The sequence below is a fragment of the Ochotona princeps genome, chromosome 18 (genome assembly GCF_030435755.1).
Source record: "Ochotona princeps isolate mOchPri1 chromosome 18, mOchPri1.hap1, whole genome shotgun sequence".
Lineage (NCBI taxonomy): Eukaryota > Metazoa > Chordata > Mammalia > Lagomorpha > Ochotonidae > Ochotona > Ochotona princeps.
The window spans coordinates 14576152-14602254 of NC_080849.1; the positions used below are offsets into that span (position 1 = coordinate 14576152).

The 26103-nt window shown below is 43.6% G+C and overlaps 1 protein-coding gene and 1 non-coding gene across 4 annotated transcripts in view; both read left to right on the top strand.

Moving 5' to 3' along the window:
* Window positions 1–4490: 4490 nt before the first annotated feature.
* TXNL1 (thioredoxin like 1) overlaps window positions 4491–26103 on the top strand; it is a 30437-nt gene continuing 8824 nt past the window's right edge. For all 3 annotated transcript variants that reach the window (XM_058676866.1, XM_004579476.3, XM_012931490.2), the window contains exons 1-7: window positions 4491–4815; window positions 14292–14388; window positions 15898–16071; window positions 18716–18838; window positions 20378–20447; window positions 22149–22321; window positions 25435–25539. In XM_058676866.1, coding sequence (XP_058532849.1) covers window positions 4718–4815; window positions 14292–14388; window positions 15898–16071; window positions 18716–18838; window positions 20378–20447; window positions 22149–22321; window positions 25435–25539 — 840 coding nt within the window. In that variant the 5' untranslated portion in view covers window positions 4491–4717. The remainder of the gene's footprint in view (window positions 4816–14291; window positions 14389–15897; window positions 16072–18715; window positions 18839–20377; window positions 20448–22148; window positions 22322–25434; window positions 25540–26103) is intronic.
* Window positions 24146–24252, top strand: LOC118758103 (U6 spliceosomal RNA). Its single transcript, XR_004995531.1, has one exon. It is a non-coding gene; the product is annotated as a U6 spliceosomal RNA (small nuclear RNA).

Below are 26103 nucleotides of genomic sequence, written 5' to 3' on the forward strand. Positions count from 1 at the left end.
GGATTGGGGTGAAAGGGGAGAAGGACAGGAGAATTCCTGTACTTCCAGAACTCTGTCATGAAAAATATTTCTTTAAGATTGTTATATGTTGTTATTGAAACTCAGATTTGGGCCTGATACGGTGGCCTAGCTGAAGTCCTCACCTTGAATGCGGGGATCCCATACAGTTGCCGGTTCTAATCCCAGCAGCCCTACTTCCCATTCAGTTCCCTGCTTGTTGCCTGAGAAAGCAGTCAAGGACGGCCCAAAGCCTTGGGACTCTGAACCTGTGTGGGAGACCCAGAGGAAGTTCCTGGCTCCTGGCTTCGGATTGACTCAGCTCTAGCCATTGCGGTCACTTAGGGAATGAATCAATGCACAGAAGATCTTTCTGCCTCTCCTCCTCTCTGTATATCTGACTTTCCAATAATAAAATAAAATGAATCTTAAAAAAAGAATGTATCAAAGGAAAGTCATCCCTAAGGAAATATTTGCTTAAAAATTATTGTTCTCCAAGGAGCAAAATAGTAAACACACACAAAAAAGCAAGTAATACCTTTAAGGTTCTGTGCATACATAGCTTTCTGTAGCCAAATATATACTTGTCCAAGTTGTCAGTCAAATGTGAGAGTGAAATAGTCATTTCCAACAGGGAAGACTCAGCAAATTTTATTCCCGTGAAATGGAAAACAATGATTTCGGGGAATCCATTTACCAAAATGATCAGCGAAGAAAAATCCCAGAACAATAGTCACATAATAGGTATACAGAACAATAAAGCCAGACTGAAGTTGAAACAAAAGGATTTAAAACAAGACATTTTTTTAGAATCCTTTAAAAAATAAACACTTTTTAAAAATAGGAAAAAAATTTTAATTAAAAAAAATAAAAAAATTTAAAATCCTATCATAGTGTGAGAAAAGAGAGACAACTTAGAAACGCCACAGAAAATACAAGAGTATAATATAAAGCTTCAAATATCGCCAACAACGTTGTTCTATCATACACATGTTTACGAACACATATACTTCTAAGTATTGCCAAAAAACCACCCTATATTGATAAGCTGGATCAGTTTCTGGATACAGAGTTTCTAGTGTCTGCCTGAAGGGAAGGAAGGGAAAGGTCAGATACAGGAAAAAAAATGCCTCTGAGAAGTGTGGGATCAGGTGAGTCTCTGTTGTACAGAATGTAGATTCTCTTGCAGAAATGTAGAAGAAATAGAAAAGCCTCAAGGTCTTGGCTCCTAGCATGGGAGGGCAGTAAAAACTCATGGGAAAACAGCAGGTGGCTACTCCACTCTGGAAGAGTCACATCAAGCAGCCCGTGGCTGGACTCGAAGAGGATCTGTGGAGAGGGACGATGATTTTAGAGATAGCAAACGCTACTGTAAACTCCAGGAATTAGGCACATCTCCCAGGCAGGAAAAATAGGAGACAAGGTTTCGTTTTAGTTAGATGCAGCAGGAGGGTAGAACCCGGAAGCCCAATTAAAATTCAGTTATAGGGGACAAGTAACATTTCTTGCACAGCTGATTCTGTGGGTTGAGGTTCTTACTTATTATGCTTACCGACCACTCACTCACTCAGCCAATTCATGTTTCATACTTAGTGTGTGCAAAGCACTATAGGAAAAAACTGTGTATGGCGTATCTGCAGTGGGCTCGTGAAACTAGTCAAGTGAACCCATGAAGTCTAACACGGCATCATGCAAGGCCTTCCTTAGTGCCAGGGTGGGCTACAGAAATGGGAGTCTGAACCAAACTGTCCTGTTGCTAAGAAAAAATGAACACAAGGATTCATAACCTTCTTTTAATTTTTTTTTAAGATTTATTTATTTTTACTGGAAAGTCAGATTACAGAGAGAAGGAGAGAGATCTTCCAACTGCTGATTCACTCCCCAAGTGGCTGCAATGGCCAGAGCCAAGCTGATCTGAAGTCAGGAGCCTGGAGCCTTCTCTGGGTCTCCCATGTGGGTGTAGGGGCCCAAGACTTTGGGCCATCCTCAACTGCTTTCACAGGCCACAAGCAGGGAGCTGATTGGGAAATGGAGCCCGCCCATATGGGATCCTGGCATGCACAAGGCGAACACTTTAGCCACTAGGTTACCATGCCATAACCTTCTCTGTCTGTGTAGATCTCAATAGGAGAACGTGTTTCCTCATAAAGTATTCCTTACTCATCCTATCTGGAAATATTCTCTCTCTCTCTCTCTCTCTCTCTCTCTCTCTCTCTCTCTCTCTTTTGTGAGCAGCTATGGGATATGATCAATGCTTACCATGGCACTGATTTTAATCCATTAGCTGTGTAGAAGTGCTTTATCTCCTGTTAGATGTATTTCAAAACAGTGCCTGGTATACATTGAATATAGGATAAACATGAATAGTAGAGGAACATCTAACAGCTGTCGTCTATACATTAAGTATGAGGTCTTAGCACAGAGTCTGTCCCTGAAAACTTCGTGGTGGTAGTTGAGCTTATTAGCATCTTAACTCACTGAGCTGTACTGGGTGTTTGGATGCTATCCAGGAACTCTTTGGTCTTTCTCATTCTTCATTCATTAGGTCATTGACCCTTAAGTTGTATGATTTTCCTTTGACTTCATTTTCCATTTTTTTTTTTGCCTTTTTCCCCCTACTTTTCTCATTTTACTTATTAGTAGTTGGCCTTATTTATTTATTTAAAATTTTGTCTATATTCATCAAAAAGGCAGATCCACAAAGAGGAGAAACAGAAAGAAAGATCTTCCATCCACTGGCGTACCTTCTCCACCCCCATGTGGCTGCAACAGCCAGAACTGAGCCCATCTGAAGCTAGGATCCAGGAGCCCCCTCTGGGTCTCCCACACTGGTACATGATCCCAAGGCCTCAGGCCATCCTCTACTGCCCTTCCAGGCCACAAGTAGGGAACTGGATGGGAAGCGGAGCAGCCAGGACATGAACCTGTGCCCGTATAGGACCCTGGCACATATTCAAGGTGATGATTTTGCCACTGAGCCATCACACTAGACCCTAAGCATAAATTTCTAGTGTAACACTTCGATTTCTTTTTGCATATTTCCTGAGGAGTTAATCTACTTTAGTAGAACCAAAAAATTGCTTTATCTAGTCTATTCTGATACATCGTAGTTTGCTATATTGATCTTCCAATCCTCAGCTTCCTTGGAGTTTAACCATTTAAAGCTTTGTAAAATGATCATCCGTTCAGCACAAGTAATGTAGCATAAGTTGTAAGTGGAATATTAAAAATATGTAGACTGGTTTGTTTTTAAAGATTCGTTTACTTTTATTTCAAAAGAAGAGTTACAGAGAGGAGAAACGGAGAGAGAGAGAAAGAGATCTTTTGTTTGCTGGTTCATTTCCCCAAATGGCTGCAAGTATCAAAGCAGAGCTTCTCCCAGGTTTTCCAGGACAGGAGGAGACACTGACTCAGAGAGTATAATGGTGCCATCGCTTTCCAGAGAGCTGCAGTCAACTTAGGGCAACATAGTAACAAGTAAGCTGGAAGGATTACTAACTGGATTTTTCGTCCACGTTTCAAGTGGCCAATAAGATGCTCCACCAGGGCGTCCAACAGGTACAGCACATACAAGTCAGTTTCCGGGACTGACATCAGGGTGGAGAAGGACTGAGGGTATTTGATGGTCAAGTGGAAAACACACATCAGAATGCAGCTATTAGGGCAAATTTCTAAGGATTCACTTTCCAAACTACTGTTTCTCCCCTCAAGCTACTACAGCTCAGTGCTTATTTTTAGGCAATACTGGGAAGACAGTGGAATAGTTTCAATTCCGCTTTTGTAAACCTGTTTATTCCTAAAACACTGTAGCTTGCAGTCCTAACGCTCAATATTCTTACACTGTTGGGGATAAGGCCTTTAAGCTGGTAGCTAAGGGTTCAGGAGGTCATGAGGTTGGGCCCTGATCTGAGGACCGGCGTCCCTGTCAGGAGACCGGTGCTGCGCGTTATCTGCCCTTTGCTGGAGGATGTGCCAGGTGAAGGTGCAGTGCAGGTGAGAACGCACCTACCCCAGAACCTGGATCCCTGACTCCCAGTGTCCAGACGTGAAACCTTCTCTTGTGCAAGCCACGCAGATTCTATTTTGTCAAGCAACCTCGTTTATAATTTTTTTGAGCCTTATATTTTTCTTTTCTTTTTTTTTACGTACAGCACCCTTTAGCCTTTGGCGTGATGGTAATTCGCACAGACATGAAACAGAGAAGTTAGCGGCCTGTTCATGGTCGTTAGCAGTCAGGTACACAGAGAGAAAAACGAAATTCCCCTCTTGCTGTCTCGCCACACTTAACAGGACGACGCGGAGGAACACAACAAATGCTGAGCAGCCGTCCGCGCCTGCGCGCGCCTTCCCTCCATCCTTGCGCCTGCGCCGCCCCGGTCGCGCGCGCCACCCTCGGTCGAGAAGCGGGGAGCGCCGGGCCTGGCGCTTCAGGATTGGACGGCGTGGCGACCCAAACGGACGGCGCGTAAATGACGTAGCGGCGCGCAGGCGCCCTGGGCCCTGCCGCGCGGCGGCCGCCGGGTGCCGGCGCTCCCCGCCCCTCGCCGCTCCCTCCCCGGCCCGGCCCGCCCCCTCGGCCGCTCGGCTCCCTGGCGTGACTCGGCAGAGAGAGCCCCGGGCCCAGCCGCCGCCGCCGCTCGCCAGGCCTCGCTCGCGTGCTCTCCGTCTTCAGTTTCCGAAGCCGGTGGCGTCGCGGGCCGCCCTCCCGGGCTCTCTGACGATGGTGGGAGTGAAGCCGGTCGGGAGCGATCCCGATTTCCAGCCGGAGCTGAGCGGCGCGGGCTCCAGACTGGCGGTGGTCAAGTTCACCATGCGAGGGTGAGGCGGGCTCCGGGGGCCCCGGGGCGGCCGCGCTCTGTGCTTTGGCTCCTTGTTTCCTGGTCCCTTGGGCTCCCGGAAGGTCCTGGCTGGTGCGGGCCGCAGCGTCGGGCCCCTGGCCGGGGTAGGCCTCAGCTCCCGGGCGATACCCCGCGTTTGTGCACCGGGGTTTCCAGGCGGGCTAAGGCGCCTTCCGCAGCTCGGGAGGTTCTCCCGGGCTCGTGGGGGCGGCCCGCGACCAGACCAGAGCCCCGCTCGTTGGGGTCAGCCCCCTGCTTCTGGGGCCAGCTGGCAGTTGCATCTTAGGAATTCTGGCTGTCGTGACTATTGCATTTCTGTCTTTGCAAGAATCAGGTGGGGCTGTGCAACTCGGCCTGCGTGGTGCCAAGTCCTCAGGCCCACGGATGACGTTTTGAATTGCGTTTATGTTGGGTCCAGGAACGTGTTCATTTCCTTAACTTTCTTGTTCCTTCTTGGTTAGTAACTTTGTGACTGACGCTCTCCTGGGGAGGCGATGGCAGCTGCGCTCACAGGTGACAGTGCAGTGTGGCTGGTGCAGGTGCACAGGTGGCCGACTGTGCTTCTGCCTTGTTGGTTTCAGAGAACAGGAACTTTGCTAAACTCGCTGAGTGTACAGGTTACAGAGCTGGTGGGCTTCCGGTCGTGCAGGTGTGATGTGGACGGCTCTGAACCTGAGGTGGGGAACCGGGCTCCCCTCCCCACCCCCAGCTCTCTCCTCGGGTCTGTGCCAGATTTGCCAGGTGCAGAGAGGTCTGCTTTACCTTGACCTCCTGGCATTGTTTACAGCTGTAAGTACTTGAGGTAGTCCATCAACATGCTGCAACACTACTGCTGTCACTGCCCAAGAAACTAACCAGCAGGCCATAGTTTCCATTTCAAAGCAAAAGAGAAAAAGTAACTCCTAGCACGAGGTTGAGGAAACGTATCCTTCGTGTCTGCTAGGATAGGATAGTGGCAGGAATGGCTGGGGTGGAGGACAGGACTTCCTGGGGTGAGTCGTGCTCAGGGAGCCTGGAACATTCGCTCTTACAGCAAGGGAGAGCCAGGTGTGTGTGTACTCAGACGCCTACAGGGTGTGTCACGTCCATGATCTGGTCTCCTAAGTGCCAGCGCACTATTTTTTCGCTTGGGGATGTGTGTGCTACTGTGGAGTGTCGCAGAGGTGGCGTCCACAAGGAACTTTGGTTCACTTCCGCTTCTGGTCCTTGGTAGTTCTTATTCTTTTGTGCTTCAATAATATATTATTGTTTGGTCCCCTTACCGTAACGGAGGGAGAGGGCAGAGCGTGATGAGTAATGTACGGGTCGGGAGTGGTGCCCTTTTAACATAACTGCAGACATTGACCGATAGGAAATTCTGTTAATGTTTCAAACGGGATTTTCATGGAATAAAAGTTTTTTGTTGTTGTTTTGTTTTGTTTTTGATAGAAGCTGAGAGTAAATAAGCATTTGAATCTAGAGGGCATTTGTAGTTGAGAAACAACCTTAGGTTACATTTATAAGCCAGTAAGATTTTATTTGCCTTTTTAAAAAAATTTTATTTTGACAATCTTGACATAGTTGATTAGGGCGCAAAGGGTCAAGGGCTACAGGAAAGTGGGTAAGACCATTGTTTCCACATACTCATTCTCTCTCTCTCTCTCTCTCTCCCTCTCTTTTCTGTATCTAGGGTAAGGGGGGAGGTAAAGGGAGAAGCCCCACTGAGCCTCCCTCCCACCCCAGGTCCCAGATGTGGGGCATGCTCCGAGGGCACTGCTCAGGTGTTTTTGATAGTTCAACAGTTCTGAGTTGCTGCCAGTCTCGCCGTTCTATTTGCCTTTAAAGCTCATGTATTTAAAGTTGATCTATTTGCCTTAATGCAGTTCTGCTTGAACTCGTTGTCAGTGTGAACCCAGACTTACCCGTTAGGAGAGTTGCTGTTAGAGGCCTGAGCGACCGAATCAGAATCCCACAGGAAACCTTTTGGCCCCATTTTAGGCCAATGGCCTGGTTCTCTGCTATTTTTTAATTTTCTTTTCAACTCTATAGTTCCAGCGTTTTCACTACCTTCCCGTTTCTTAGTTTATATAAGTTTGTGTTTGCTTTACAATACTCGGACATGCGCGAACACACTGTCTCTGGTGGTTCGTGCTGAGGAACAGTAGCCACTTCATTCCCTTGGTGGTCGTGGTGGCCTGCTGGTCAGGAAACCCCCGAAAGTTTTAGCTTTTCTAAGCTTAAATGAATTTTATAGAAACAATTTAATGATTGTTGTAATTTAATTCAAAGCTTGTTAATGGCTCTCCAGAATTTTTTTCACTTTCCTTATTTGAGAAGCATAGTGACAGCTCCCATTTGCTGATTCTCTTTCCAACTGCTTCCAGCAAGTGGGGCTGGGACAGCCAGAGGCAGGAGGCAGGAGTTTAATCCAGATCAAGGATGCAGCTTTCTGAGCAATCGCTGACTCCTCCCCAGGTGCACCTCGCAGGAAGCAGAGATCAAGAACACTGACATTTTGATGAAAGTGTACCCATCCTGAGTGGTGTCTGTGTTGTAAATGTTGAAATTTATTTATTGGGAAGGCAGATTTTTTACAGAGGAGAGACAGGAAGATCTTCCATCTTCTGGTTTACTCCTCAAATGGCTGCAGTGGCTGGAGCTGAAGCAGTCCAAAGCTTGGAGCCTCTTCTGGGTCTCCCATGCAGGTGCAGGGTCCCAAGGCTTTGGGCCGTTATCCTGTGCTTTCCTAGGCCTTAAGTAGTGAGCTGAATCAGTCACAGAGCAGCTGGGACGGAAACCAGCACCCATGCTGGATGCTGGTGCTTGCAGGTGCAGGATTAGCCAGTTGGTTCCTCGTGAAAACTCTGTATCCATTGAAACATCATTTCTCAGCCTCACTATAGAGAAGAAGCAATCCTCTCACCTAGCCTGTATTTTACTTTTTTCCCCAGTGAATTTGCCTATTTTTGGCATTTCATGTTTCTCTTTTGTTTCTGGCTTATTTAACTTAGCATGTTTTATTTCTTTGTATGGCTACATCGAATATTCACTGTATATATATACAATATGTTGTTTATCCATTCAACTATTGATGTACACATTGGTTGTGCTGGCTTTTGCCTATTGTGCATAATACTGTGGTACAGAAATTCTGATTCTGCTCTCACTTCTTTTGTGTATATGACCAGGAGTGGAATTGAAAGATCATACTGAAAATTATGTTAAGCATTGTGTAGGAACTACTGAACTGTTTTTCTACAGTGACTGCTGTTTTTATTCCCACCAGCAACATATGAAAATCTGAATTTCCCCAGCACAAAATAAGTTTCCTTTTTTTGAATAATACACATTGTTTTTTCTAAGATTTATTTATTGGAAAGTCAGACCTTCAGAAAGGAGGAGAGACAGAGAGGAAGATCTTGGGCCTGGCACAGTGGCCTAGCGGCTAAAGTCCTCGCCTTGAACGTGCTGGGATCCTGTATGGGTGCCAGTTCTAATCCTGGCAGCCCTGCTTCCCATCCAGCTCCCTGTTTGTGGCCTAAGAAAGCAGTCGAGAAGGGCCCAAAGCTTTGGGACCCTGTACCCGTGTGGGACACCTGGAAGGAAGTTCCTGGCTCCTGGCTTCAGATCAGCTTAGCTCTAACCATTGCAGTCACTTGGGGAGTGAATCATCCGACGGAAGATCTTCCTCTCTGTCTCTCCTCCTCTCTTTATATCTGACTTTGCAAAAAAAAAAAAAAAAAAAAGAAGAAGAAGAAGAAAAGAGAAAAGAGGAAGATCTTAAGTCCGAACCTGCGTGGGAGACCCGGAGGAGGCTCCTGGCTTTGAATGGTGCACATCTTAATGAATATGAAGTGGTATCTTAGTGTGTTTTGATTTGTATTTGGAAAAGTATATTTGATTTTCTAGTGAAAAAGATGAGCATCTTTTAAATGTGTTTAGCCGTTTGTATATTTTCTTGGGTGAAGTGTCTGTGTTTATGCCCCTTGCTAATTTTTTTTTATTGTTTTTTTAAGATTTATTCATTTTATTACAGCCAGATATACACAGAGGAGGAGAGACAGAGAGGAAGATCCTCCGTCCGATGATTCACTCCCCAAGTGAGCCGCAACGGGCTGATGCGCGCCGATCTGAAGCCGGGAACCTGGAACCTCTTCCGGGTCTCCCACGCGGGTGCAGTGTCCCAATGCATTGGGCCGTCCTCGACTGCTTTCCCAGGCCACAAGCAGGGAGCTGGATGGGAAGTGGAGCTGCCGGGATTAGAACTGGCGCCCATATGGGATCCCGGGGCTTTCAAGGCGAGGACTTTAGCTGCTAGGCCACTCTGCCGGGCCCGCCCCTTGCTAATTTTTGAGTTGTGTTGTTTTCTGTGTTAAGTTGTAGAGGTTCTTTATAGATTGTGGATATTAGTCCTTTTTCAGATGTTTGATTGTGATTTGTCATTTCACCTTTTTGATGGTGTCCTTTAAATTGTGAAAATTGATTTCTTTTGATGAAGGCTGGATTACCTGTATTCCCTTGTCTGTGCATTGCTTTTATTTGAGAAGGTAATATTGTTATCATTCAACACATTTGCGTATGTTGAATGTGAATGGTTATGGTTTGTGTCCCAAGAAAATATGAATTATACAAATAGTATTCTAATAACATTAAGAATTATAACAGACACAGGATAGCTTTACTGAATTATGGAATTAACAGGTACAATAGTTTGGCAGCAGTCAGATAATGTTGATAAAGACAGTAGCTACAAACAGCATATCAGTCTTTAAGCAAACTTTTTTATGGAAAGTATATTTTTGTTGCAAAAAAAGTTAACTTTTATTGCATAAATGTATACAAAAATGTGCCCAAATATGTTTAAAAATCTGATGATCATACTTTTTTTTTAAAGATGTATTTTATTTTTATTGGCAAGTCAGATATACAGAGACAAGAGACTGAGAGGATCTTCAGTCCAATGATTTACTTCCCAAACGGCCGAAGTGGGCAGAACTGAGCCAATTTGAAGCCAGGAGCCAGGAGCTTCTTGTGGGTCTCCGTGAAGGTGCAGGGTCCCTAGGCCCTGGGCTGTCCTTAACTGCTTTCCCAGCCTTAGGGAGCTGATGGGAAGCAGTGCCGGAACTAGGACCAGTGCCCATATCGGATCCCGGTGCGTGCCAGGTGAGGACTTCAGCCACCAGGCCACCGCGGCGGGCCCTGATGATCATACTTCTTTAACCAACATCTAGATGAAGAAATGAATTAGTACAGGAAGATCCCCTAGCTTCCACATTCCTCCACATAACTCTTTAATTGTGATTAGTTTTGCCTGATTTGAACTTTATGATAGTAGAGTTTTACAAAATTATAGTCTGTCTGGCTTCCTTTTATGAGTATGCTAATTCTAATAGATAATTCAGAAATAACAGTAATGAAACTCACTAAGTAATTAGAAGTTTGGGAATAGCAGTTAAGAGATGGATTCTAAGATCAATTCTATTTTAGTACTAAATTGTTCTTGGGAGCTGTAAAATTAAATGAAGTATAAGGGTTATGTGAATGGTATAATATGTTTGTAAGTGTCCAGTGAATGTTAGCTGTTTTATGTAATTTAGAATTTTTGAATTTTAAATTATATCCTACAGAAAAAGAAAATAAACCCTTTTAAAACATGGCCTTGGAAAGCACATGTAGAGTCCCAGTGAACACTGGCTCTAGTCCCTGTGTGTCTGCTCTCCGTCTGGCTCCATGTTGCTCCTGGGAAAGCAGTGGAAGATGACTCGGGCTGCTGCTCCCCCTGGGGGAGGCATAGGTGGTGCTCCTGGCTCCTGGCCGGAGAGTCAGGCCATTGCTCTCACAGGTGCCCTAGCAGGGAGCTGGATCCTGAGTTTTTAAAATCCAGGTTTTGCTTCCCACAGAGATAGAAATGCTAAGCAGAGACTGGTATCATGTGTAAATAGGGGCGGTAATTATTAGCAGTGAGGGAATAAAAATAACACACATGCAAGTGTGGCTGCTCCACTGCAAAATACCCACCAGGGGAGGGCGCAAGAGTTGTCTGTGAGTAAGAGGAGGGAAACACGGGACAGCGGGGCCTGTAGTGGGGAAGGAGGAGAGCGGTGTGTCTGAGAGCAGGCTGGTAGGAGTGCAGCAGGAGCACTCGGCTTGGAGAGAGCTCCCTGCCTGCTCCTCTCTGGTGTGGAGTGGGTGGAACCCTACGGAGGTTTACCAGAAGGTGCTGTCTTAGCATGTGCCCTTGGCCCTCCTGGGAGAAGGACCTCCTGGGAAGGGGGGTTTGAGTCCCAGCTCTCCTGAACTTTATATCCTGTATTACCACCCCCGACCTGGGATACGGGCTATGCCTAACATGCCAGATCCCATCTCCAAGCTCTAATCAAGATGTTTACAAGAGAAAAAATCATTATTGTGCATGGTAAGTAGGGGGACTGGGAGAGGTGCTTGGAGAATCTAGTACTTCCAGTTTTATTCAGAGAATTCAAGAGCTGCATCCTGACTTGGGCTACCAATACACATTTGTTTATTCTAAAATGCTGGTGTTAAGGAAGGCATAAATGTTTAAAATAAATTATTTGTTTGAATGTGTAAAAATATGTTTCTGTATATGTGTATATTTTTAAAGATTTATTTTTTAATTTTTATTGAAAAGTCAGATATACAAAGAGGAGGAGAGATAGAAAGGAAGATCTTCTGTTCGATGATTTACTTCCCAAGTGGACGAAACAGCCAGAGCTGTGCTGATCCAAAGCCAGGAGCCTGGAGTCTCTTCCGGGTCTCCCACACAGGTACAGGGCCCCAAGGCTTTGGATTGTCCTCCACTGCTTTCCCAGGCCACAATCAGAAAGATGAATGGGAAGTGGGGCCGCCCACGCGGATCCTGGTACCTGCGAGGCGAGGACTTTAGCCACTAGGCTGCTGCGCCAGGCCCTCTGCTCCTTATTTTTACTTTTAAGTTTCAGCTGTTCATTACCAACTAAGAAAGGGTTAAATCAGGCTAACCATTATCCAAGCTGAGTAGCCAGCTGGAGGAAGTCTTTAACAGACTGACTCATACATAAATGATGAATTCAGAAGTGATATTTGTATAACGTGGAATTTGTTGGTGATTTTTTTTTCCTAGAGAGAAGTTGAGATGGAAATGGAACCTTCTGCTGGAAGGAGAAAAACTCTTAGAAACATGAGCAATTTCCCTTTTACGTTTAAAGAAAATTAAAATTAATAAAATTAAATGAGGGCTCACCCACACATTTTCAGGGTTCCTTTTCCTCTGTCCTGACCTTGCTAGTTGCCCATTGGCTCAGGGCTCCGCCTTCTCTGTTGTCAGGGTAGTAAGCATCGTTTCCACTTGATTGCGCTCATTTCCGATGTCCCCCGAGGTAGCCTGCAGCTCGGAGCCACCTGCTAGATCTCATTATGTCCTGAATACTAGTTACTGCTTTTCTCAGTGAGCTTGTTTCATAGCTATATAAACTTCAAGCAGCTTGCCTCAAGCCTGTTTTTTTCCCCATAAATCTTCATTGTTGAGTACGTGCTTTTACAGAAGTGTGTTTTCAGGAATAGGTATGTGGTGACGGAGCGTGGATACCTGTTACCGGGGATACTTGGTTATTAATGTGCGCATGCAAGGCAGAGGGGAGAGGTCGCCCATCTAGGCTGCCTCCCCGGACGGCTGCAGAAGCCAGGAGCTGGGTTACAAGAATTTACCTGCTTGAGCTATCAGCTGTCCCCTCCCAGAGCATGCATCAGCAGGAAGCTGGGATTGGGAGGAGAGCGGAGGCTTGAAGGCTGCGTTCTGATCATTCCAAATGACAAATTTTAAAGACTTACTTTACTTGAAAGTTTCGTGGTAGGATGGGGGAGATCAATCTTCGTCTGCTGATTAACTCCACATGGCTGCAGTGCTCAGGGCTGTGCCAGGAACTTCTGGGTCTCCCATGTTGGGGCCCGAGCACTTGAGCCCTCCTCTGCTGCTTTCCAGCAGAGAGCTGGAGCAGAAGTGGAGCAGCTGGGGCTCAAACCGGCAGCCATACCGAATGCTGGTGCCTCAGGCAGAGGCCAAGTTCGCTATGCTATGGGACTAACCCCACAACATCAGTTTGAAAAGAACTATGAGGGCAGCAGCAATTCTGCCAAAATTGATTCAAGCCAAGCATTCCCTTTGTGTTGCAACTTAAGTAGACAGGTGATGAGATCATTGCTTAAAACGTGAATAAATCCACAATTTGCAAATGAATAACTAATTTTAAGAAGAGACTGTACTACATTTAAGATAAATCCTTTACTGGTAGATCAGTGGCAAGGGGATAATTCATCTTGTTTGTGCTCCAGCTGAGGAGGACTGTTGATTCATAGCACAAAAATAGCCAACACAGTAACCATCAGTTCATTTAAAGTGTAAAAATACAACCCAGTCTGTGATCTTTAAAAGTGATGTAACAATTTATATTTCCATTCATAAAGGTTAAATCTTACTGGATGACCTGTAAGCTGAGCAGAGCAATCTGTGCATTCCTGGGCATCCGTTGTGTCTGGCTTTGGTTCAGCAGCAGATAGGTCCCTCTGCAGAGATCCTCAGGTTGGGCCCCTCCTTGATTTTGGGTGCTGCTTGCTTTCCCAGAGCTGCCCACCATCTTGCATATCCTCTTCTCACCTCTTCAGGCTCCACCCCCACTCCTGCCAGCCCAGCCAGGCCCAGCCAGGCCCTTGGATGTCCTGCCTGCTCCCCTGGGGCAGGTGACCCCTACTCCCCTCTGAACTCTGTTGTCTTAACATCAGTTTGTCCTTGGAAAGTTTGAGGATCTGCTATTCAACATGAACGGGACCAGAAAGTTTTAGTTTTTGGATTTTAGAATATTTGCATAGACTGTGCTAGTTGCTAATCCGTAATCAGAAAATTTGAAATTCAAAGTACTTCGAAATGATGTCAGCACTTAAACTGTTTTTGGATTTTCTGATTACAGTTACTCAGCCTGTTCTGGTACTGGGAATGCTGTTAATTAAGAAAGTTCTGTCAGAATTCATAATGGTTAATTGTGTAATTTCTTCCTATTTGAATCTCAGGCATGGATTGTCCTTGGTATTTCCCTACAAATTTTAGAATGTACATTTGTTAATTTCTTCAAGAAAATTTGCTGGGAATTTATACGAACTGTAAAGATCAATCTGAAGAGATTGAATCTCTTAGAAACATCGGATTTTGTGACTGAACATTTGTAGTATATCCCCCCATTTGCTTAGATTTTCTGTAATTTCTCTTCATGAGAAAAAAAAAAAACACTAAAAGCCCTAATACTGTTAGACATGGAGACAGTATGGTAACTGAATTAAAAGGCAATATGGTGTTGATACTAGTGTATATAGATACTCCTATGGAAAAGACTAGAGAGCCTGGTGATGGAATGTCAGTGTTTTGTGCTTAACTTGGCAGTTACATTTCAGGGTGTGGTTTTCATCCTAATTGCCTTCGCTTTCTGACAGGTGTGGCCCGTGTTTGAGGATTGCCCCAGCGTTCAGCTCGATGAGCAATAAATACCCCCAGGCTGTTTTCTTGGAAGTAGATGTGCATCAGTGCCAGGTAAGGGAAATGAGTCCTTTTATCTTTTAATTTACTTTCAGATCAGTTTGAAATCCAACATAAATGTCACCGTTGATTAGTCTCTTAATGCATGTTAGTGTTCTTTTGAAGGTAGGAAAATGTTAGATTTGCAGGATATTGGAAATTCATTTTGGCTACACTGTCCAAGAAGGATAGTGCATGAATGCTTCTGGTTTGGACTCATTCTTACAGACAGCTAATATGATAATAAGCAAGTAGATCATCTGGAAGTTCTGGTTCTACCTTTCTTTGTTTATATTGTACCAAACTAGAGTTGTATCTTCTCTTGGTGATTATAGTGCCATGCGAAGGAATTCTTTGGTGTAGTTTGAATTGATCAGTTTGGAATCCCACTTTAAACGTGTATACTCAGCAGAAATTTTAGAATGTTGGTCGATGATGAGTGAATTAGCATGCTGTAGTGAAATTGCCCTGATGGCTTAAGTCAGGATGGCTATTCCTGGTGCTGTTTGCGTATGTAGAAATTGTTAAGAATAGAATTTTGGAAGATGTCTTCCTATACTAAACATACATTCATTCCTGCTGAGAAACCACTGTGCAACTCTAGCTCCTGTCTACTTGGATGAGGCTTTATCTGGTAAATATTTGAAGTGTAGAAAAATTTTTAGAATGTTTGGTAGTTTAGTTGGGGATTTTGCGTAAATCCCGTGGAACCTCGTTTAGGCCTTTTTTGTCCTGTGCCGTTAGATTCCTTCCTAAGCCATTGCATTGAGGACAGGAGCCACTGTTTCTGATCTTACCATGGCCTTCAGTCTCTCGGGCGGACACCAGCCGGGTGCGGTTATTGATCACTTGAAATGTGGCAAATCCAACTTGATGAGCGGCAGGTGTGAAGCATTGCATTTGAAAGACGTCCTATAAAAGAATGTGGAAAACTTCATATTGTTTTGCTGATTGTACTGAGAATTAATTCATTGAGTTCACTATAATGCATTAAAATTCACTTTCTTTTTTATTAGGGATATTATAGAACAGGTAAAATTTTTCTTACATTGTATTTCTTTTGGACCACTTTGTTTCAAAAGTTAAGTTACTGATTTTTCTCATACATTCCTACAGTGTTAGTAGACTGAAAATTTGAGGTTATGGCAGAATTTAGATAGTTGTTTGCAGGGTGTTTGGTAGGAGACGAGCAGTCATTTTTTTGAAGTATAAATTTGTGGGGAGATTAGCTACTGTTTTTCAGGTGTTTTTGTTGTGAGACATCATTTTTGTATTGTGCTTTCCACTCCAGAATGAAGTAGCAATGCAAATGTAGGATCATTCTTCATTGAAGGTATGGAGGGAATAATTTTAGTATGCCTTAAGGATCTTAAGAATGGATCTGATTTTTCTTAAACAGCTAGTATGAAGACTTATTTTACATGCTTATTTTATATTTTTGATACTTAATTTAGATGACAGAATGAACATTCAAAGTGACTCAAATGTTTTCATTAATAACCCTGTTTAACTTGCCCATTCCAGGGAACAGCTGCTACCAACAATATATCAGCCACACCTACATTTTTGTTTTTTCGAAACAAAGTGAGAATTGATCAGTACCAAGGAGCAGATGCTGTGGGACTAGAAGAGAAAATCAAGCAGCATTTAGAAAATGACCCTGGAAACAATGAGGACACCGACATCCCGAAAGGCTACGTACGTACAGAGAGTGGGCCACGCCGGACAGCTTGGAGTGGAAGGGACTGCATTTTCTCACTTTATCCATATCTTTGTTTTCATCATTTTTAAATCTTTTTTTTTCACCTTTATTTAGAATATTTTTAACTTTGAACCTATTTGTATTATTACCTTAAATCCTGTCATAAACCAAATTCCTGAATTTCTCTTTCCTTTGCTGCATGTTTTTAATGTGCTTTGTAAGCTATGTAATAGCAATTTTAAAAAACATATATTTTATACTTTTTTCCCTCCCAAACTGAGGAAATGTGCTTTGAGAAAGTTCTATTTTGAAGGTTATATAAATGCTTCATTCATTACCTTTCCTGTCCCTCCCCCTATCTTACAATTTTCTCTATTGTACAATATGTTTTCTCTTTCCTGGAATTCTTTTTTTTTTTTTTTTTTGGTTAGGATTTGTTATTTCATTTTTACTGGAAAGTCAGATACAGATGCAGAGGAGAGGAGAGACAGAGAGGAAGATCTTCTGTCTGCTGATTCACTCCCAAGTGGCCACAATGGCCGGAGCTGAGCTGATCCGAAGCTAGGAGCCTGGAGCTTCTCCCAGGTCTCCCATGCTGGTGCAGGTTCCAAGGCTTTGGGCTGTCCTTGATTGCTTTCCCAGGCCACAAGCAGGGAGCTGGATGGGAAGTGGGGTTGCCGGGGGCCTGAACAGGCGTCCATATGGGATCCCTGCATGTGTAATGTGAGGACTTTAGCTGCTAGGCTTCTGTGCTGGAGTCCCTGGATTCTGATTTTTTTCAAAGACCTAGTCACTGATCTTTTTTAGGGGCAACTGGTTAAGCTATGGTTTGGGGTGCCCACATCCCATATCAGAGGCCACGTGTGCGTCTCGGCTTTCTGCTTCTGATCCAGCTTCCTGCTAATGCACCTGGGAAGGCAGTAGATGATGACCTCAAGTGCTGGGGTTCCTGCTCTTCCTGTGCAGGACCCGGGTGCAGTTCCAGACTCCTGACTTCAGCCCAGCCCCAGCTGCACTCATCACAGGGGGAGCGAAGCGATCTCTCTCTTCTACCTTTTTTTGTTTGTTTGTTTGTTTGTTTGTTTGTTTAATGGAAAATCAGATTTACAGAGAGAAGGCCTGACAGAGAAAGATATTCTGTCCTCTGGTTCACTCCCCAATTGACCACAACAGCTGGAGCTTAATTGATCCAAAGCTAGGATCCAGGAACCTCCTCCAGGTCTCTCCTGCAGGTGCAGGGTCCCAAGGCCTTGGGCGTCCTTGGCTGTTTCCCCAGACGACAAGCAGGGAGCTGGATGGGAAATGGAACAGCTGGGCTATGAACCAGTGGCCATATGGGATCCTGTCGCATGCAAGGTGAGGGGTTTAGCCTCTAGGCTGCCACACTGGGGCCTCAAAATCTTAATTAAAAAAAAAAATTAGACCTAGCATTTCATGATGACAGCTCATTAAAACTATAGCAGGATAACATAAAGAGTAAATTGTTCAAAAATAGATTCTTCAAGTTAAAGGCTAAATAGTAAAGGATGCGAGAGGTGTGTCAGAGCAGGTGTGTAGCGCTTCAGTCCTCAGGGAAGCCTGCAGAGCATGCTCAGCAGTGAAAAGCACCAGCGAGCCATACTTTTGTTGTTGTTCATGTTAAACTTTCCTGTAACTTGTGCCACCAGCATTATTTTAGAGAAATAGTATATATTTTAAATTAGAACTGTGATTGGAAGTTACAATATCCAATTAATACACGTAATCAAGATTGCATTAGCTTAGGGCAGCCTTTGAAAAAACGGTTGATTTGTGAACTGTTGTGTTACTCATTGTTTGAATTTATTTTAAGGAGTTATTTGTTTTCATTTGAAATGCAGATTTACACAGAAGGAGATACAATGAGATCTTCCACCCACTGCTTCACTCCCCCAGTGGCCACACGGCAGGAGCTGGGCCCGTCCAAAACCAGGAGCCAAGAGCTGCTTTGTGGTCTCTTATGTGGGTGCAGGGGCCAAAGGCTTTGGGCCATGTTCTGCTGTTTTCTACAAACAGTAGGGAGCTGGATTGGAAGTAGAGTAGTGGCGACTTGAAGTGTTACCCTTATGGGATGCTGGCACTGTGGACAGAAACTTAAACTTATACCATGACACTGCCCCAGAATTGAACTTTTCATGAATGAAGTGAAAAGATGTCTGAGATTTGTTCAAAATAATCAGGAGGGATTCAGGCTGTGGTTGGGCAGGAGGAGCCAGGCTGACTGGTGATTATCATGGCTGCAGGGGCTGCGTTCTGCTCCCCTCAAGCCTAGCCTTTGTGGGGACAGGGCCGCTGGAAGAGCAACTCAAGTTGCCTTTGGCTATTTTGATTTGCATTTTTTTATTGTAAAACACTATAAAAGTATAATCATTTTGTATTCGTACTGTTAAAGATTTAGTTTTTGATACCTTGTTGAATGGAGTAAGCCTAGATTTAGCTCTAATAATTAGTGGTGTGTTTCAGAAATTCAAGTCAAAGGAATACTACAAGTTTTAGTAATTATTTTTAAAAATAATTTTTCTTTTAAATTGCCTAATTGAGAGAGAAAGATTCAAATTTTTATTAGCATTTTAATTCCAAATACAGATGCTTTGCCTAAAGTTTTGTTTGAATTTCTTTCAGATGGATTTAATGCCGTTTATTAACAAAGCTGGCTGTGAATGTCTTAATGAAAGTGATGAGCATGGTTTTGACAATTGTTTACGAAAAGACCCGACCTTTTTGGAATCTGACTGTGATGAACAGGTAATGGGGTGCATAGGTCAGAACCTGTGGGGTGATCACTGTTTACTACTTACTTCTGTCTCATGTCCCCGTTTCTTTCTGGTTCGTCACTTCTGTCCCAGTTCCTTGACTGCTGTCTGAGTGTGCAGCCCCATCCCCTTTCTGCAGTAGGAGCTGCTGAGTGTTCTAAGGAACGTGCATTGGCCTGCACTGCCAAGTTGAACTGTCACTGCTCCCTGGTCCTGTGTTCCTTCTTAACCTGCCTTCCTTTCATTTTTCCAACCCATGTGAGTTTGAGTCCAAGAAGTAGGTGAGTTAGGTCAAGACTTTGTATGGCTGGCTGCTTTGTGCAAACCAGTGTGATCTCTGCTCCCCGGAATTGCCCTCATCACAGGGAGAATGCTGCCTACCACCTTTGTCCCCATCGGGTTGTTCATTTCCTTATTGTCCCTTCATTGTTTCTGACATGTCCTTGTTCAAGTTCATCTTGTGTGTGGCAACAAGAGCTTTTTGTTGTTGTTGTTAATATAAATCTGTATGTTTCTTAAAAGAGTTGAAGTGATTCTTTACTGGCTGCCGGAAGAGTGTTGCTGATTTGATGTCTGCTTCTCGTGTCATCTGCTTTTCACTTGCAGTTCAGTTCCCTAAGCTGTAGTGTTTGTTTGTTTGTTTTTTAAATAGAATTGTGGGTCAGCTGTGAACAGTACTAGTGTAACAAAAGGAAATCATCTAGTTTAGAACCACAGTGTGATTCTACAGATCATATATTGAAACCTCATTTTTGTTTGCTGTAACCAGACTCGCCTATTTATATATCTTTGAGAGTGTGTAGTTCTTGTTGCTTTCCTGGTAAATGATGCCCTGTCAGGAATGTGATGGTGCGGAACAGCAGAACTGTCTGCAACCCTCTTAGAAATCTTCCTGTCAGAATCCTTCCTTCTGGGGAGAGGCCTGGGTCCTTATGTCAGACACAGTCTGGTGGGAAGAAGATCAAGGCGGAGTCTCAGCGCTTCTGGGAAAGCACTTCTGTGCCTGTGTGTTTCTCCTTTCTCAGGTTCAGCTAATCAGATACATTCAGGATGCAGGGTTCCAGGTCACTGTAGAGCTCTAAGGGTCTGAGTCCAATAGAGGACTAGTCTTTCTGCCTCACCTCTGTGGTGTCTTCAGATTGGCAGGTGACATGGGTTACTGTTTGCCATCACCCTTCTAGAAAAGCGTATATACTAAAATACATAGTGTAAGTTGTATTTTTATTTGGGAATTTTATTTGCTTTGTTGAAAAGTGTATTGCGTTCCAGTTTATAGGTCACAAGTCGTCAGCTTTTTATGTATAATTTTAGTAAATTTACCCGTTAAGATTGTTTTGCTGTTCTCCTGTATAAATAGCTGATAGTGATATTTCTCATGTCAATCTAATCAAAGTTATTTGGTTTACTTATTTTTCATATTACATTTTTGTTACATGAATTAGATTTTTCTGTTATTTTAATTTGACTTGGTGATTTTGTATATTCAAGATGAGTAAGAGTCCTTTTATAATGAAACTTATTTTCTCCGTAGTTACTAATTACTGTGGCATTCAACCAACCTGTTAAGCTTTATTCCATGAAATTTCAAGGGCCAGATAATGGTGAGTAAAGAACACCTTTCTTTGAGCTAATTTCTTATTTGTATACTTGTAAAACATATACTTAAAACTTCTATTTAAATGTATATTTATATATTTGAAAGGCAGGATTGCAAAGAGATCTTTCAAATGCTGGCTCACTCACCAGTGGGCACAATGGCTTGATCTGGGTCAGTCCAAAGGAGCCAGCAGTGCCTTCCAGGTGTCCCACATGAGTACAGGATGAAGAACATGGGCCATTCTCTACTGCTTCCCCAGGCTATTAGCAGAAAGCTGCTAATGGAACAGCCGGCCTGGCGTGATAGCGTAGTGATTAAGTCCTCGCCTTGGACGCACTGGGATCCCATACGGTTGGTGCTTCTAATCCCGGCAGTCCTGCTTCCCATCCAGCTCCCTGCTTGTGGCCTGGGAAAGCAGTCAAGGATGGCCCAATGCCTTGGGACTCTGAACCTGTGTGGGAGACCCAGAAAACGTTCCTGGCTCCTGGCTTTGGATTGACTCAGCTCTAGCCGTTGCGGCTCACTTGGGGAGTGAATCATCGGACGGAAGATCTTCCTCTCTGTCTCTCCTCCTCTCTGTATATCAACCTTTGCGATAAAAATAACTGAATCTTAAAAAAAGGAACAGCCAAGACTTGCAGCGGCATTCACAGGGGGAGCTGGTGCTGCAGGCAGCAGTCTTACCCATCGAGCAGTCTCACCCCTAGTTTGAAGGTTTACTTAACTGAAAGGCAGCGTTAGAGAAACTCTTTTTTTGAGATGCTATTTCCTTATGATTTGTTCTAAATTTTTGTGTTAATAAGTTCTTAATAAAGCTGTGCTTGTATTCTGAAAATTGAAAGCAAATAAAAACTGGAAGAAATGTAAACTGAAGACAATGGTGTGGAAATGAGTCAGTATTCCTTAACTGCAAAATAAGAGTCCTAAATTTTCTCCTCTAATAATAAATTAAGTATACATCCTGATGTATAATACTGAAACAAAAGCTTATTAATTCCCTTTTGGCTAAATGTTGGCACTGTTGATGATTTTCTCTGAAATGGCAACATGTAACAGTTGTTGGCAAGTGCAGCAATTAGAATTGAGAAGTATTGTGTGTGTATATGTGTACATACCTGTGTACCTCTGTGTTGGGATCATCTTGCAGTATTGGGTATAGGACCAGCTAGCCAAGCAAGTACCAACAGATGTGTGCCAGAGAGGGAGGAAATGAACTGTCAAAATCTCAGACTTTTGGGCCTGGAGGCGTGGCCTAGCGGCTAAAGTCCTCGCCTTGAATGCCCCGGGATCCCATATGGGCGCCGGTTCTAATCCTGGCAGCTCCACTTCCCATCCAGCTCCCTGCTTGTGGCCTGGGAAAGCAGTCAAGGACGGCCCAATGCATTGGAACACTGCACCCATGTGGGAGACCTGGAGGAGGTTCCTGGTTCCCGGCTTCGGATCGGTGTGCACCGGCTGTTGCGGCTCACTTGGGGAGTGAATCGTCGGACGGAAGATCTTCCTCTCTGTCTCTCCTCCTGTCTGTATATCTGACTTTGTAATAAAATAAATAAATCTTTAAAAAAAAAATCTCAGACTTTTTTGCAAATCCTAATGGCAGAAATCTGTTAAGCTATATATAGGTATGAGTATATCTCTATATAACGTGGTGTAAGTATACTTTAACATTTTATATACTTTAACATTTTAACATTCTCTTTTATAGGTCAGGGTCCTAAATATGTGAAAATTTTTATCAACCTCCCCCGATCTATGGATTTTGAAGAGGCAGAAAGAAGTGAACCAACTCAAGCTCTGGAACTGACAGAGGATGATATTAAAGAAGATGGCATTGTTCCACTTCGTTATGTTAAGTTTCAGAATGTGAACAGTGTAACTGTGAGTAGCCACTCTTGTGTATTTATTTATTTTAAGATTTGTTTATTTACATGAAAAGCGGATGGGGAGAGTGAGAGAGGTCTGCCGGTTTATTGTCCTAATGGCTGCAACATCCAGAGCTGGGCCAGGCTGAAACCGAAGCCAAGAGCCTTTTCAGTTCTCCCTCATGGGTGGTGAGGACCCAAGCTGCTCTTGTAACTGGATTAGCAGGGAGCTGGGTCTGAGGTGGAACAGTCAGGGCACGAGGTGGTGCCTGTGTGGGATGCTGACCTCGTAGGCAGTGGCTCAACTCGTTATATCACAGTCTTGGCCCATGTAGTAGGTTGGTGAGTGACAGGATTTTCTTATGTAATTCTTTTCTTTTGGTTCACTTTACAAATGCCTGCAAAGCCAGGGCTTCACCATCCTAATGCCAGGAGCCTGGGAGTGGGTTCGTCTCTCAAATGGATGTTAGGAGACCCACCTACTCAAGCCGTTGCCTTCTGTCTTCCAGGATATGATTAACAGGAAGCAGGAATGAGGAGCACAGCTGAGACATGAACTTGGGCACTGTGATATGGGATGCAGGTGTCTTCCTTAGCAGGGTAACTGCTGAGCTGAGCACGTGCTTTCACACTGTGCTTGATCTGAGAAGTTTGTTCAGTCTTCCGTTTGACCAGAACTGCCATCTTCCACTAGTATGCTGAGATAAGGAACACACAGGGAAGAGGAGAGGCAGCTGTGTCATGTTCTTCAGGCCTTTTAGCAAACATGGAGTAGTTCCTCTGGCCACGTACCTGCACATTTACAAAAGAAATGACAGTGTACACCTTAAGGGAATGGGTGCTGTTCAAAAAGGAATGCACCATAAGTGACCATGGCGAAGCTGGAAGAGTCCACAGTGTTACCCAGCATGCTGTTGGTATTACTGTAAATGACAAGAGCAAGATTCTTGCCAAGAGAATAAGTGTGTGACAGCTTCCTGACACAGGTGAAGCAAAATGATCAGAGAAAGAGGGAAGCCGAAGAGAAAGGTACCTGGGTTCAACCATAAGTGCCAGCCTGCTCCCCCAGGACAGCCACCCTGTCAGAACCCACAGAAAGGAGCCTGAGGCTGTCGGGACCCATTCTGAACAAGTTCATGAGATAAGAAGTGTAAAAGAAAAATGAAAGACATCTAGACACTACATTCAAGAAAAAAAAAAGATGGCAACTTAAATGAAGACCCAGAAAGCACACTTATCACTTTATTTTAGTGATAAAATTGGAATCAGAATGACAGTTTTGATCATAGTTTGATCAAAGCAAGTAGATAAATTTTAAAAACAGTAGTTGTGCTTGGATTCAGAAAACAAATACATTCCCCAAAAAGCTGAGAAGTGATTTAAAAGTCTTACTAAATAGATGATAAGTTCAATGTAAAATCAATCCGTTTGCTTATGAAAGCCGCAAAACTGAGTGTCATCTCAGAATGAAAGAAATGTGCTATTAATATTAGGATAATTATTTCTATTAAAGCAATATTGTATCATAAAATGGAACTGGGGTTAGCACTATGGCATGGCAAGTTAAGCTGCCAGCTGTGATATTGACCTCCTGTTGCACACTGGTTGAAGTCCGGGCTACTCTGGTAACAACGCACCTCCCTTCTGTATGCTGGGAAGGCAACTGAAGATGGCTCAGGGCCTTGGGCCCCTGTCACCCCAGTAGGAGACCCTGAGTTTCAGGCTCTTAGTTTGGCCTGACCTAGTTCTGGCCTGTGGAACGATTTGGGAGTGAACCATCCAATGGCTGATTGATCTCTTTCTCTGTCTCCCTCTCTGTAACTTGTCTCAAATGAGAGAATTGCTTGCCTTGGCAGCACATATACTAAATTTTAAACAATACAGAGAAGATTAGCATGGCCCCTGTGCAAGGATGACACACAAATTTGTGAAGTGTTTCATAATTTTAAAAATGATTTTTAAAAAATGATAGTAGAGAAAGGAACAAATAAATCCAATATGCTGAAACGTATCTGTGAATAAAGCTTTTATCTTAATATACTGAGGGGTATTTTAAAATCTGGAGTATGAGTTTGGCTTGCAAAGCACAAAGGATGGGGCTGATGCTGTAGCTTAATTGGCCAGTCCTCCTTGTAACCAGGCATCTCAAATGAACACCTGTTTGTATCCTGTATCTGAGGGGCAGGGGTCATAAGGGTAGGAACCATACACAGCCTCCCAGTGGCCTCAGTACCTGGGGATGGGGAATGGCCACTCTGGCATCCCAGGGTTCCCGATGTGGAGCATGTTGTGAGGGTTCTGCTCAGGTGGTTTCGACAATTCTGAGATGCTGTTGATAACGCCACTCCAAGGATGGTGCAATCCTTCCAAGGTCCAGTGGCTCACATAGTCCATCTCAGAGTCTCCATCACACGGGAGTTGGCTGTCGAGCTTCACTGGGGTAGTTGATCAGTTTGTTCTGTCCTTCTTCCTCTGCAAATCACACACTTGGCCTTCATGTATACCGGGGGAGCTGCAGCCCAGTCAGAGCGATCCCCTCCAAATGCCCCCACTGGACTGGTCCTCACCCCTGGTTCCTGTGCCTGCCAGCGTGTGCAGTGGACTGGTCTGGTCTGTTCTGCACATCATTGAGCACTGGAGTTGAACTCAACCCTGCCACCTTCCCCCTGCAGCCCACACCTAAGCCAGCAGATGCCACAGCCTGGCTAGCCAGGCTCGCCCCCAGTCCACCAGAGGGAGTAGTTACAGGAATTTTGATTAGTGAAAAACCATGACTTTAATAAAACTTCAGCAGTATTCTTTTCCATTGTAGTTATGTGTGTCATATTCTGTCAACATTCCTAAAGATAAGTATGACTGCTCTGTACCTTCAGTGAATTATCATGGGTGTGATTGTGTGACTGTCTTGCTGTGACATCTGTGGAGAAAGTGAGACCTGTAGGGCAGACAGGGAGTTCCTGGTCCTGTAACAGTACTAGTGGGTACATAAGTGATCACTGTTTACAGAGAATGGAGGATGTGTGTATTAATAATACAAGAACATTGATTGTACTTTAAACTTTATTAGTAACCTAAGAAAATTGAAATGATTATGATTACAAATGTAAAAACCCTTTTGCTTTTTCATAGATATTTGTTCAGTCCAATCAAGGTGAAGAAGAAACAACAAGAATTTCGTATTTTACTTTTATTGGTACCCCGGTCCAGGCGACAAATATGAATGACTTCAAAAGAGTAAGTCTTCTTGAATTATTATTTGTTAAAATCATATTTAGGGGCAGTAAAAATATAAGTTTAAGGGAGTCGTTTCATGCATTTCAGTAGTCACACTTTTTTAAACCATAAAGATCCATAATCATTTCATATCAGTAAGTTTTATAAACTAGTATAGTGGTTTTTAGATAGTGTTACTAAAAGGAATTTAATGAATATGGTAAGTCTTAAATGATACAATGTCTTAATGCCATCCAAGTAAGAAGGTGGTTAAGAATAATGGGAAATAAGCTAAATCTTTTTGAAATGACTAATGAGACTTTAGGAACTTATTCTGAAAATTCTGCTGTTTGTGATAAAAATGTTTTTAAATGACTGGAATAATTTGCTTAATAAAGAGAATGATTCTGTTTTAATATGCTAATTTTCCAAATTACGTCTGTTTTAAAGGAGTATATTCAAGCAAATAAATTTAAAATGAATGGATGAGTTGCCTCATGTTTTTATGTATCTGTTCACACAAATAGACTTCAAAAAGTTTTTGGGAAATATGCAATATTTTAAAGTTTGTTTTCCCACACTTTG